The 12,588-nt window shown below is 40.1% G+C and overlaps 1 protein-coding gene across 1 annotated transcript; it reads right to left on the bottom strand.

The window, feature by feature from the left end:
* Positions 1-2,296: 2,296 nt before the first annotated feature.
* LOC119982273 lies at positions 2,297-3,984 on the bottom strand. The gene is made up of 2 exons (XM_038825571.1): positions 2,754-3,984; positions 2,297-2,580 (listed from the first exon to the last, which is right to left on the bottom strand). The coding sequence occupies exon 1, from the start codon at positions 3,520-3,522 to the stop codon at positions 2,974-2,976; it is 549 nt and encodes a 182-aa protein (XP_038681499.1). The 5' UTR covers positions 3,523-3,984; the 3' UTR covers positions 2,297-2,580; positions 2,754-2,973.
* Between the last annotated feature and the right edge of the window lie 8,604 nt (positions 3,985-12,588).

The following is a 12,588-nucleotide window of genomic DNA, read 5'->3' as shown; positions in this document are numbered from 1 at the left end:
ATAGTTAGCACCAACATTGTCACAATATATCACGGGAACGCTGTTGTGCCGAATGCCAAGTTCATGAAATAGAGATTGCACCCATGAGACTTCAGCTGCGGTTGACGCTATGGTATGATACTCCGCTTCAGTTGAAGAATGAGCAATGGTTCGTTGCTTACGGGAGATCCAGGAGATTGGATTACTATAGAGATAGATAATGTAGGTAGACATGGAGGTCTGGTTATCATGAAAAGATAGAGGCCGATACTGGCTTAGTAATAAGCCATGGAATATAATGCCTTTAAGATATCCAAGAAGACGTTTGACAGCTGTCCAATGTAGTTCTGTAGGCCAGTGCATAAATAGGGAGAGCTTATTGACTGCATATGAGATGTCTGGTCTTGCGAGATTGAGATACTATAAGGCACCCATGATACTTTGGTAGGTTGATGCATCAGTTGAGGCAGAGCCATCATTAAGAGTAAGAGATCTTGTAGTATAAAGTGGTGTACTTACTTCCTTGGCACCATCCATATGTGTTCGAATAAGGAGATCCCGGATGTATTTGTGCTGAGTGAAAAAGTCCTTGACTTGTAGGTATGACCTCAACGCCAAGAAAGAAATGTATGAGCCTAAGTTTTGACAGAGAATCGGTGAGAGAGAGCAGCAATGAACTGAGTGACTTGAGATGACTGATTCCATGTGACAATTAAGTCATCAAGATAGACAAGGAAGTAAATCACAGTGCCATTGTTAAAGTATGTAAATAAGGATGCATCAGACTTGACATTCACAAATCCATATTGAAGCAAAAAGGTCATTAGTTCTTGAAACCAAGCAAGTGGTGCCTGTTTGAGACCATAAATGGCTCGACAAAGCTTGCAGACATGGGATGGTTTTTGTGGATCAATAAAGCCAGGAGGCTATGACATGTACACCTCTTCCGAAAATGAACCATGTAGAAAGGCATAGTTTACATCAAGTTGGCGAATCAGCCAACTACAATGGAGAGCAATAGTGAGAACTGTACGTATGGTTGTTGGTTTGACCATAGGATTGAAAGTTTCTACATAGTCGATACCGGGTCTTTGATGGATGCCTTTGGTTGTAAGGCGGGCTTTGTAGCATTCTATGGTTCCATTGGATTTTCGTTTGATACCATTTGCAGCCAATGATGTTTTGTGATTGGTGAGAGGGCACAAGATCCCATGTACCATTTTTCATGAGGGCATCAAACTCTGCAGACATGGTAGCACACCATTTTTCATCTTTAGTGGCTTGGGTAACGGAGGTGGGCTCTATGGGTGGTGTAATGGAGTGCTTGGTTGTGACATGTAGGTATTTGGGGTTGGGTTTGTGGATGTAGGTATTTGGGGTTGGGTTTGTGGATGTAGGAGGGGCCATGGTTTCGGGGTGGTTGATGGGTGAAGTAGGTTCTGGTGGTGGGTTGATGTGGGAAGGTTGAGGGAGGGTAGAAGGACTGTTGGAGAAGGAAGACTACTCATGAAGAGGTCTCTGATATGTTGGCCACAGCTGTTGTGGTGAGTTGCCATGCAAGATTGGCACTTGAATGACGTATGTGGAAGAGGTAGTATGAGGTATGTTAGGAGTGGATTGTGGAAGAGGGTTGGACGGTAGAGTGTTGTAGGAGCACGAAAAGAAAAGTTCATCAAAGATGACATGACAAGAAAGGAATAGACGCTTGGTGAAAAAATCGTAGCACTTGTAAGCACTTTAGGTAAGAGAGTAGTCGAGGAACACACATGGGCGGGAGCGATAATCAAGTTTATTTTTGGAGTAAGGAAAAAACCATGGGTAGCAGAGACAACCAAACACATTGAGTTTGTGGTAGTTTGGTGGGGTACCAAAGAGCGTCTCAAATGGAGATTTATTGTTTGAGAAGTGGAGTGGGAAGACGATTGATGAAATGTATGGTTGCAAGAAGAGCATGAGTCTAAAATGATGAAGTAACGAGGAATGATGGAGGAGGGCTAGGGCAATTTCGACAAGGTGTCAATGTCGACATTCAGCTGTGACATTATGTTGTAGCGTATGAGGGGGAGTGGTTAAGTGGGAGATGCAATGAAGTGAGAACAGATGACGGAGGGATTGATATTCGCCCCCACCATCGGAATAAATAGTGACAATTTTTGTCTTTAAAGACATGAAATATAATGGAGACATAATATTTTTTTTGAAGAGGATACAACCACATATATTTTGTAAAATGGTCAACAAAAATAAGATAATATTGAAAATTATCAATAGATTTGAGAGGAGAAGGGCCCCATACATCGATGTAAATCAAATCAAGTGTACAACGACTCTTAACAGAGGACTCACTAAATGGTAATCTATGATTCTTTGAACAAGAACATGACTGACATAAGTTGGACTCATTCGAAATGGAAGATACTAGGAGGGAGAACTGGTTGACTACTTGTTGAAGAATGCGAGAGAACGGATGGCATAGTCTTTTGTGCCCATTTTACAAAGGAGCTTTGACACTAACCATGGCAGAGATGGGAGGCGACTTGGGCCATTCATACACATCATTGTTATTCAGGCCTTGAACTAGAGTCTCTCTCGTGCACAAATCTTTCACAACAAAAAAAAAGGAAAAATTCAGTGAATGTTTGATTAGTTTTGAAAAATTACGAAACGAAAATAAGATTTTTTTTGCATAGAAGGAACACAAAGGATATTTGATAAAGTAAAATATTTAGAGGGTGTGGGAATAATAGTACAATCAGAGTGAGTGATACTTAAACCTGAGCCATCACCAATGATAATATTGTCACCGCCATCATATGGTGATGAAAGAGAGAGATTTTGTAGATCTAAGGTAACATGATTTGTGACTGCAGTATCAACAAGCCACGATTGATGAGAAGTGTGTCCAGTGGTGGTAAAGTTGGCCATGGGCGCAGATTGTGCAAACCGATTAATTTGCAAACATCGTTTGACAGAATGACCTTGGATACCGCACAATTAGTAGAAGCCTCGATATCCTAGGTCATGGGTGTTGTTGTTGCGACAGTTTTGATTGAAACTAGGTGCTGAGACTGTAGGATTTGAGGCATTAGAGGGTCTAAAACCACGACCTTGATTACCTCCACGGTTAGCGAAAGAGTGAGTAGTGTTGGCACGATTGGTTGCATTGGCTGATAGAACAGGAGGATCAACTTTGGTTTCATGACGATGAAGATAGGCATCAAACTCAAAAAGCTTGTCATGAAGATCTTCGAAGGAGATCGGTGCCTCTCTAGCATGAACACCAGCGGTAAGCTCTATGAAATCATCTTCAACACCATTGAGGATGTGAATCACAAGATCATCATCATATAGAGGTGCTTCAATTAGGGTCAACTCATCAGAGATAGCCTTGAAGTGGTGTAGATAATCGGCAATAGATTGACCATTATGAGGTCTTATCAATCGTTCTTTAAGACTCATAATACGAGAACGAAATTTGTTGGCATAGAGATTCTTGAGTTTTTCCCAAGCTGCTTTGGATGATTTTGTGGAGGCAATAAACATTACTATAGGGTCAGAGACTGAGATGCGAATAACATGAAAAAGAAGTTGGACCTAACGCATCCAAAGGTTGGAAGCATTGGTGGTTTCTGTGGGATAGGGATTTGAGCCATCAATGAAGCCAATGAGATCATATCCAATTAGTAAGGTAGTTTGTTTGAGTGAGTTTAAGAGGAAGATGAGTATTGGTGATGGCAATTTGTGAGTTGGTTGTGGTAAGAGTGGCCGATGTGGTGAGGACATTGGGTGGTGTTGAGGTGCTAGAGTTGTCGGTTGCCATAAGGAAACTTGTTAATTTGCTCGTGAGAGGTGAAGCTCCAATACCATAAAACAACACAAGAATTTCGTATAAAAGGCTTAATTTCTCATTGATCTTTTATATTGATTTATACACTCTAAATGATAAAAATAAAACCCAAGATGGGACTACAATCTGTTATAGATATACATGAGAAGAAGTAAACTAATTTGTGAGTAGATAAGTCTACAAGAGATAATCATGTTAAGATGTAGAGTTATCTTCTATAAAAAGGACATCGTATTTGTTTTGAGGCCTCTCTCTCTTTCTATGGCTTGATTTGGATCATGCACGACTACCCATTTCAATTCAGCAAAAACCCACGTCAACTTCATACAAATCATTGACCATTACACGATTCTTGTAGTGCTTCATTGCTGCGATCGATGGTGAGAGTGATGATCTTTCTTTCACCTCTGCAATCCGAGGGTATTTTACGAGGGTGATCTGGATCAGAAACCCTAGGGGAAAACTAAGGGTATTTATGAAAATTAATGAAAATGCTGAGGATGGATTGGTGTTGAAAAGTGAAATACTGGTAAAATGGTTCAAATGGGGATCATTTCAATCCCAAATTCAAATCTATTGGTTTTATATTATGCCATGCGTTTTGATCGTATGGCCATAATAAGTTATATTGTGCCAATTTCTTTCCAAAAAGTAACTGAACTTTGTCTCTTTCATTCGTACACTTCATCGCCGGTGACATCAAAATCGATTTCCTTCATCTTCCTTATCCTTTCCAACCTCAAGATCATCAAAATCTCCCTTCTTTCTTAGTTTATTTCCAGCCTCAAGATCAAGTCTTGGTCCATCCTTTAAATTTCAAGTCACCGAAGCCACATCCACTAAAATCAAGGGTGCATGATGTCAGTTACAACTGAGAATGGAAACGTTGTTAAAGTTTATGTTATTTTCCTATTTTTATTATTACTTTTGTTGTTTATTTTTACATTGTCGTTTTGTCTTTGTTTTAGACTGTGTCATTTCTATTTGTCTTAAGTAGTCCAGTGTCTTAGGGTTTGGTTTATCTCTCTGGATATCTCTATCGAATATATATCAGATGTTCGTGCCAAAATCTTATCATGGTATTGGAGCTTAGATATAAAGTTATCTGTGTTGTTGTGATCTCTATTTGAGCTTTGTTTTGTCAATGACAAATTTTTCAATGGCGAATCCAGCAATCCTTCTACCAGTATTCTACCCATCTTTTCTAGTGAGAATTAGGACTATTGGTCCACTATTCTATGAAATTACTTTTAATCGAAGGGTCTTTGAGAATTTATTGAAGTGGGATGCCTTGTATGCTTGACTGAGAAGGACATCACTGCTGCGGAATCATCCTCTGAAAAAGATGGATCTTCAAAAGGTGTCACCGATGATTCAAAGATTAAAAAGGATATTGAGAAGGATAATATTGCCCTCTTGGTAATTCAAACAACTGCGGCTGAGGTTATTTTTCCAAGAATTTCAAATGCTTCCTGTGTCAAGCAAGCCTTGGATATTCTAAGTACTGAATATCAAGGGCATTCAAAGGTATGTGTTGTCAAACTTCATAGTCTCTGTAGAGAACTCATGAATCTTTTGATGAAGGATGGGGAGCTTATCAAGGATTATTACACGAGAATTATGGATGTAGTAAATCGTTGCGCATATGTGGTGAGGACATGCCTGATAGAAGGGTTATAGAAAAGATATTAATAAGTCTGACTCCTAAATATAACAATATAGTCACTACTATTGAAGAAACCATAGATATTGACAACATCACTGTTAGTGATTTGATTGGATCTTTGGAAGCACATGAAACTCGTGTGAAGATAGAGGGATTGAGTGTTGATGCTGCTGAAAGTGCCTATCAGATGAGAATGAATCAAGAAGTGTAGAAAAATTATTCTGGTGGATCACCTGGTTGGAATAAGCCATCATGATCTAGACCTCAAAGCAATTTTTGTAAGAGGGAAGGACATATGGAAGACTCTTGCTGGAGTAAAACTAAACCTCAGTGTCGATTTTGTAAAAGAGAAGGATATGTTGAAGATCATTGCTGGAATAAGGGGAAGCCACAATGTAAGGGTTGTGGGAAGTATGGGCATACTCTCAATGAGTGCATGGAAAAAACCAAAGATAACCAACAAGCAAATTATACTCAAGATCTGAAGAACCTGTTGGAAGTGACAAAGAATTCATGTTTTTGGCATGTTTTAACACTACTGAATCAAAAACCAACATTTGGTTTATTGATTCAAGAGCTAGTAACCATATGACAATAGATATAAAATTGTTCAAAGATATAGACAGAACTTTTATAACTAAGGTTGTGTTGGGAAATGGAGATGTAGTAAGGGTGGAAGGTAAGGGTACTATGTCTGTGAATGCTGCAAAGGGCAAGTATCTAGCTTATCAACGATTTTATGTATGTTCCTAAACTGGATTCTCATCTTCTTAGTATGGGACAATTAATGGAAAGGGGTTTTACTCGTGTTTGGGGGAACCACATGTAAAGACCAAAGACCAAGGACACTTGAGTCCTCAGAATATCAAAAGGATACATGACCTTCCAAAAGTTGATTGTAGTCCTTTTGTGTGTAGTAGCTGCATGGAAGGTAAACAGAAAAGAAGGCCTTTTCATGACAAGCCTGTTTGGAGAGCTAAAGAGGTCTTGGAGCTCATTCACACTGATGTATGTGGGCCTATGCGTACTGTCACCTCTGAGGCTAACAAATATTTCTTACTATTTATTGATTATTTTTCGAGAATGACATGAGTTTTGTTTTTGAAGGAAAAGTCTGAAGTCTTTAAAGTTTTCAAGTTCTTCAAAACACTTGTTGAAAAGCAATATGGCAAAGTAATTAAAATGGTCAGTGATAGAGGAGGTGAGTTTACCTTTGGAGAGTTTGAAAATTTCCACAAAATGAAGGGAATCCATCATCAACTAATTGTGGGTTTTGCTCCAGATCAAAATGGGGTATCTGAATGGAAAAATAGAACTGTCATGGAAATGGCAAGGACTTTGCTAGCAGGGAAGAAACTTCTTAAGTGGTTGTGGGCTGAAGCTGTTAATACTACAGTTTTCCTCCTCAACAGATGCCCAACCATTGTAGTTCAAAATATGACTCCCCTGGAGGCTTGGTCAGGTACAAAACCTTCAGCAAAAATCTTAAGGTTTTTGGCAGTGTGTGTTTTATACATATTCCTGATGTTAAAAGAAAAAAACTTGATAAAAAATGTGAGACAAGTATTTTTTTGGGATACAACACAATCAAACTGATATAGAGTTTATAATCTGGAGACTAAAAGACTCTGATTTGTAGGATATAAACACTCACACATCTGAAGTTGACTTACATAATCTGCCTGGAACTGATGAAGGCACCAGTGACAGAGTGTCTTCTGTGTTTGATGACGATGTACTTGCTATGGAAGAATCTGATTTGCAGGAATATCTTAGTGATGAAGACTCTGAGTCTCCAGGGAGGAAGTATAGGATCCTTTACAAACTGCAAAAATAGCTTAGTGATGTAGATTCTTAATCTCCAATGAGGAAGTACATGAGCTTATCTGATGTCTATGAGAGTTGTAGACTTACCTCTTTAGAACCAGCAAGTCTTAGTGAAGCCTTCAGTAGTAATGTCTAGATTGCTACTATGAATGAAGAATTGGAGCAGATTGAGAAAAATGGTACTGGAAGTTAGTGGATCTTCCTGCTAATAAAGAAGCCATAAGAGTAAAGTGGGTGTTCAAGACTAAGTTAAAGCCTGATAATACTGTTTTAAAGTACAAGGCTAGACTGGTAGCCAAAGGGTATTTTCAACAATATGGGAAGGATTATACTGAAAAGTTTGCTCCAGTAGCTCGAATGGAGACAGTCTGGTTATTGTTTGCTTTGGCAGCCCAACATAAGTGGAAACTACACGATTTTGGATATGAAGTCTACTTTCCTAAATGGGAACTTAGAAGAAGAAGTGTTTGTTCAACAACTTTCTGGGTTCATAAAAAAAGGTGAAGAGTCTAAGGTTTTGAAGTTAAGTAAAGCCTTGTATGGGCTCAAGCAAGCTCCAAAGGCTTGGTATAGCAAGATAGATGGTTATTTTGCTAGTCAAGATTTTAAGAAAAGCATAAGTGAGTCCACTCTCTATGTCAAAGAAGGAAAAAGTGGGAAGAAGATAATTGTTTCTTTGTATGTTGATGATTTAGTCTTGACTGGGAATGATGAAGAACTCATAGTTGATTTCAAGAAGAATATGAAGAACATGTTTGAAATGAATGATTTAGGCCTCATGAACTATTTCTTGGGGATTGAAGTTGATGAACAGCCTGGTCAAGTTTTTATTTGCCAGAAAAGATACATCAAAGATTTGTTGACCAAATTTGGGATGCAAGACTGCAAGGCTATTGCAACTCCAATTGATCATCATGAAAAATTTCACAAGGAAGATGACTCTCCAAAAATTTATCCCAAAGAGTACAATCATATGATAGGAAGCTTATAGTATTTATCCTCAACTAGACCAGACATCTAGTATGCTACAAACTTATTTTCTCAATTTATGCAAGCTCCTTGTGAGAATCATCTAAGTGGTGTCAAAAGGATTTTTAGATACTTGCAAGGTACAAGGAACTATGGAATTCATTACTATCATAAATCAGGTGCTGTGTTACAAGGTTACTCTGATAGTGACTGGCCAGGGTCCCTGGATGATTTAAGAAGCACAGCTGCATATGTTTTCACTTTAAATTTAGGAGCCTTTACATGGCTTTCAAGGAAACAAAAACCTCCTGCTCAATCAACTGCTGAAGCGGAGTATGTAGTTGCTGCCTTGGCTATAAATCATACTGCTTGCCTTAGATATGTGCAAGATGATCTTGATGAGTTAAAAAAGGGCCCATCAGTGTTCTTTGTGACAGCAAGTATTCTATTTCCATGTCTAAGAACCTTGTTTTCCATAGTCGAAGTAAGCATATAGCTATCAAGTTTCATGTACTGAGACAAACTGTTAATCAGAAGATCATTGCTTTGGATTTTTACCCCAGTGAAGATCAACTTGTTGATTGCCTCACCAAAGGGTTTCCTAAGCTCCAGTTTGTTGACTTACGTACCAGACTTGGCGTGAAGGAAAATAACATCAAGGGGGATGTTAAAGTTTACGTTATTTTCATATTTTTATTATTACTTTTGCTATTTATTTTTTCGTTGTCGTTTTGTCTTTGTCTTAGACTGTGTCATTTCTGTTTGTCTAAAGTAGTCTAGAGTCTTAGGATTTGGTTTATCTCTCTGGTCTTGTTCTTTGGCGGTTGTAGCAAAAAATTCTCAGTAGTTGAAGAATGTTAAGAGGATATTTCTATTGAATATATATAGGATGTTTGTGTCAAAATCTTATCAAACGTTTCTTGTCTTTTTGTAACTTGTTCATTTTTGTGTGTCTTTCTATTTTGGCTTTGAAGCGGCCAAATTTGTCTGAACTTGATACGTGCCACGTCCATGCAGAGCCAGAGTCATGGGGATGGAATAACAAATCTGTAGCAAGTTATGAAGTGGTTTCGTGCAGTTATAGTTCGGTTATTGTGCAGTTTATTATTTGGTTATTAATATAGATAATGTACAGAGTTGGCAGTTCATTCAGTTATTCCTCTTGGTTGTATATATGCAGTAGAACAAATCAATAAAAGGCATGTTGATATTTGCAACAAACTTCTCTATTTCCTTCTCTGATTTCTTCTCTTCTGTCAACCTAAATTATTCATAACAACTGGTATCGGAGCCGGTTCCGGCATTGATACGCATGGCAAATCCAATGCAGAGTTCCCCAATGACGTTAATGAAATTCTAGCCAGACATGAGTCGAGCTTTGATTAGGTGAATTCTGCCTTCCAAGCAGTGCTAACCAAGTTTCAGGCCTTACGCACTACCCGAACCTCAAATACCCACCATTCCGAAATCAATCCATTTGCTCTTGAAGCATCCTCTCACCCCCAAACCTCTCGCTCTTTCCACCAAAATGATCAAACCAACCAAAGCCTCAAACTATACTTCCCAAAATTCAATGGAGATGATCCGACTGGCTGGATTTACAAGGCGGAACAATATTTTGATTTCAAAGGAATTGCACAAGACCAACGTGTTCCGTTGGCTTCATTTCACCTTGAAGGAATACCTTTACAATGGCATAGATGGATGACGAAATTTTGAGGGCCATTAACTTGGGAGGAACTCACGAAGGCAGTGCTACTCAGGTTTGGACCAACGGAGTTTGAAGATCCGACGGAAGCATTGACACGTCTCAGGCAAGTAACAACTGTGGCAGCTTATCAAGAGGCCTTTGAAAAACTTTCTCACCGTGTTGATGGATTGCCCGAGAGTTTCCTTGTTGGCTGTTTTATCACAGGGCTACGGGATGACATTCGCATCGATGTAAAAATTAAACAACCTCGTACCTTGGCAGAAGCGATTGGCGTAGCTCGGCTAGTAGAGGAATGACCCAATCAAACAACCGACCACAACCAATTTCTTCCTCATATCGGGTATCACCAAATCCCGCTGCTGGAGTTTTAGGACCACCACCAAACCTTCGTTCCAACCTAACCCAAACCGCTACACCTATAACCTTCCGCCGAATTACCAATCAAGAGGCGCGGGAGCGTCGGGAGAAGGGCCTATGTTACTATTGTGATGAGAAGTTCACCCCGGGCCATCATTGTGAGCGGCCACAACTATTTATGATTGAAGAATCAGTCCAAGCCAGTCATGAGGAGGCTGAAGCCAACCATCCAAAGGATGAGCATCCTAAAGAAGCTATACCTGAAATCTCTTTCCATGCAATTACTGGTGCGGAGCACCCACATACCATACGCGTCGTAGGTTGGAGTGTCGGTTGACCCATCAAAAATACAAGCTGTACTCGGGTGGCCTACGCCAGCAATGGTGAAGGGAGTTTGGGGTTTCCTTGGGCTAGCAGGATATTACCGCAAGTTCGTACGACACTTTGGTAGTATGGCAGCTCCTTTAACCAAGTTACTATCCAAAGAGGGGTTTCACTGGGATGCTGAGGGAGAGAAGGCATTCACTCAACTGAAGGAGGCTCTGCCTTCACCACCGGTCTTACGCCTACCTGATTTTTCTCAAAGGTTTGTAATTGAGTGTGATGCTAGCGGAATTGGAATTGGAGCCATCCTCATTCAACAAAATCAACCGGTCGCATTTTTTAGTAAGGCTTTAAAGGGATCGGCCTTGTCCTTATCCACCTATGAGAAGGAGATGCTGGCAATAGTCAAGGCGATCAAGAAGTGGCGTCCTTATTTACTTGGAAAGCCCTTTACTGTTCACACAGATCAAAGAAGCCTGAAGTATTTATTGGAGCAGAGGATTACAACCCCAACACAGACACGTTGGTTGCCAAAGATACTTGGATATGACTACGAAATTGAATATAAAAAAGGCCCGGAGAACCAAGGTGTTGATTCCTTATCTCGCGTAGTAGAATTCCAATTTTTTATCAATTTCTTTGCCACATGCAGATTGGTGGTCACGGTTACAACAAAAGGTCCAGCAAGACTCTTTTTATGAGGAATTTAAGCAGAAGAGTCCAACTCAGTCAGTTACTAGATGCTTAAACATGATGGCGTGTGGTTTAAGAGAGATAAGGTTTACTTGAGTCCCACCTCTGCTTTGATCTCCAAGATTTTGATGGATTGCCATTCCTCCCCAATTGGAGGTCACTTTGGATATCATCAAACTCTCGGCCGTGTCAAGCAAAGTTTCTTGTGGCCCAACATACGCCAGACGGTGAAGGAGTTCTTGCACCAGTGTGATGTTTGCCAGCGGAATAAGATTGATTGTATGCGGCCAGCCGGTTTGCTTCAGCCGTTATTGGTACCTCACCAAATGTGGACCGAGATTTTCATGGATTTTATTGAAGGCTTACCATCCTCAAACGAGCACACTGTCATCATGGTCGTAGTAGATCGTCTAACCAAATATGCACACTTCATCACCTTAAAACATCCATTTACCGCCATCACTGTGGCCAAGGCATTTGTCGCCCAAGTGGTTCGTTTACATATATGGACTTCCAACATCCATTGTTAGTGACTGGGATCGAGTATTCATTAGCACTTTTTGGCGGACATTATTCCAGTTGCGAGGCACTCAATTATGTATGAGTTCCAGTTATCATCCCCAGTCGGATGGTCAAACTGAGGTTGTCAACCGTACATTGGAACAATATCTTCGCTACTTGGCTGGAGACCAGCCACGAAAATGGATCGAGTGGCTTCCTTGGGCCGAATTCAGCTACAACATTTCCAAACATTCTTCAACTAAAATGACCCCTTTTGAAGCTGTGTATGGTATTCGTCCTCCAACCTTACTATCTTATGTACCAGGTACTTCCCATGTCCAGGTGGTGGATGAGTACTTGATTGATCGTGATGCCATCTTGCGAGAGTTGCGTCATAATCTGTTGGTAGCGCAGGACCGGATGAAGAGCCAAGCCGACCAATATCGCAGAGAGGTTTCATTTTCTGTGGGGGATTATGTTTATTTAAAACTTCAACCTTACCGCCAAACTTCAATGGCTTTTCGAGGATCCATGAAACTTTGCCCCCGATTCTTCGGACCCTACAAAATCCTGGAAAAGATGGGTCCAGTAGCATATAAGTTGGAGCTTCCACCGGGTTCCCAAATTCATAATGTTTTTCATGTCAGCTTGTTGAGGAAACATTTGGGTCCGGTCACTACTAGTTCTCCTCACTTGCCCCCTGTCTTGGATACC

The sequence above is a fragment of the Tripterygium wilfordii genome, chromosome 17 (genome assembly GCF_013401445.1).
Source record: "Tripterygium wilfordii isolate XIE 37 chromosome 17, ASM1340144v1, whole genome shotgun sequence".
NCBI classification, from domain to species: Eukaryota; Viridiplantae; Streptophyta; class Magnoliopsida; order Celastrales; family Celastraceae; genus Tripterygium; species Tripterygium wilfordii.
Note: the sequence above shows the minus strand (reverse complement) of the source record. Positions and strands in the feature narration are given on the sequence as shown.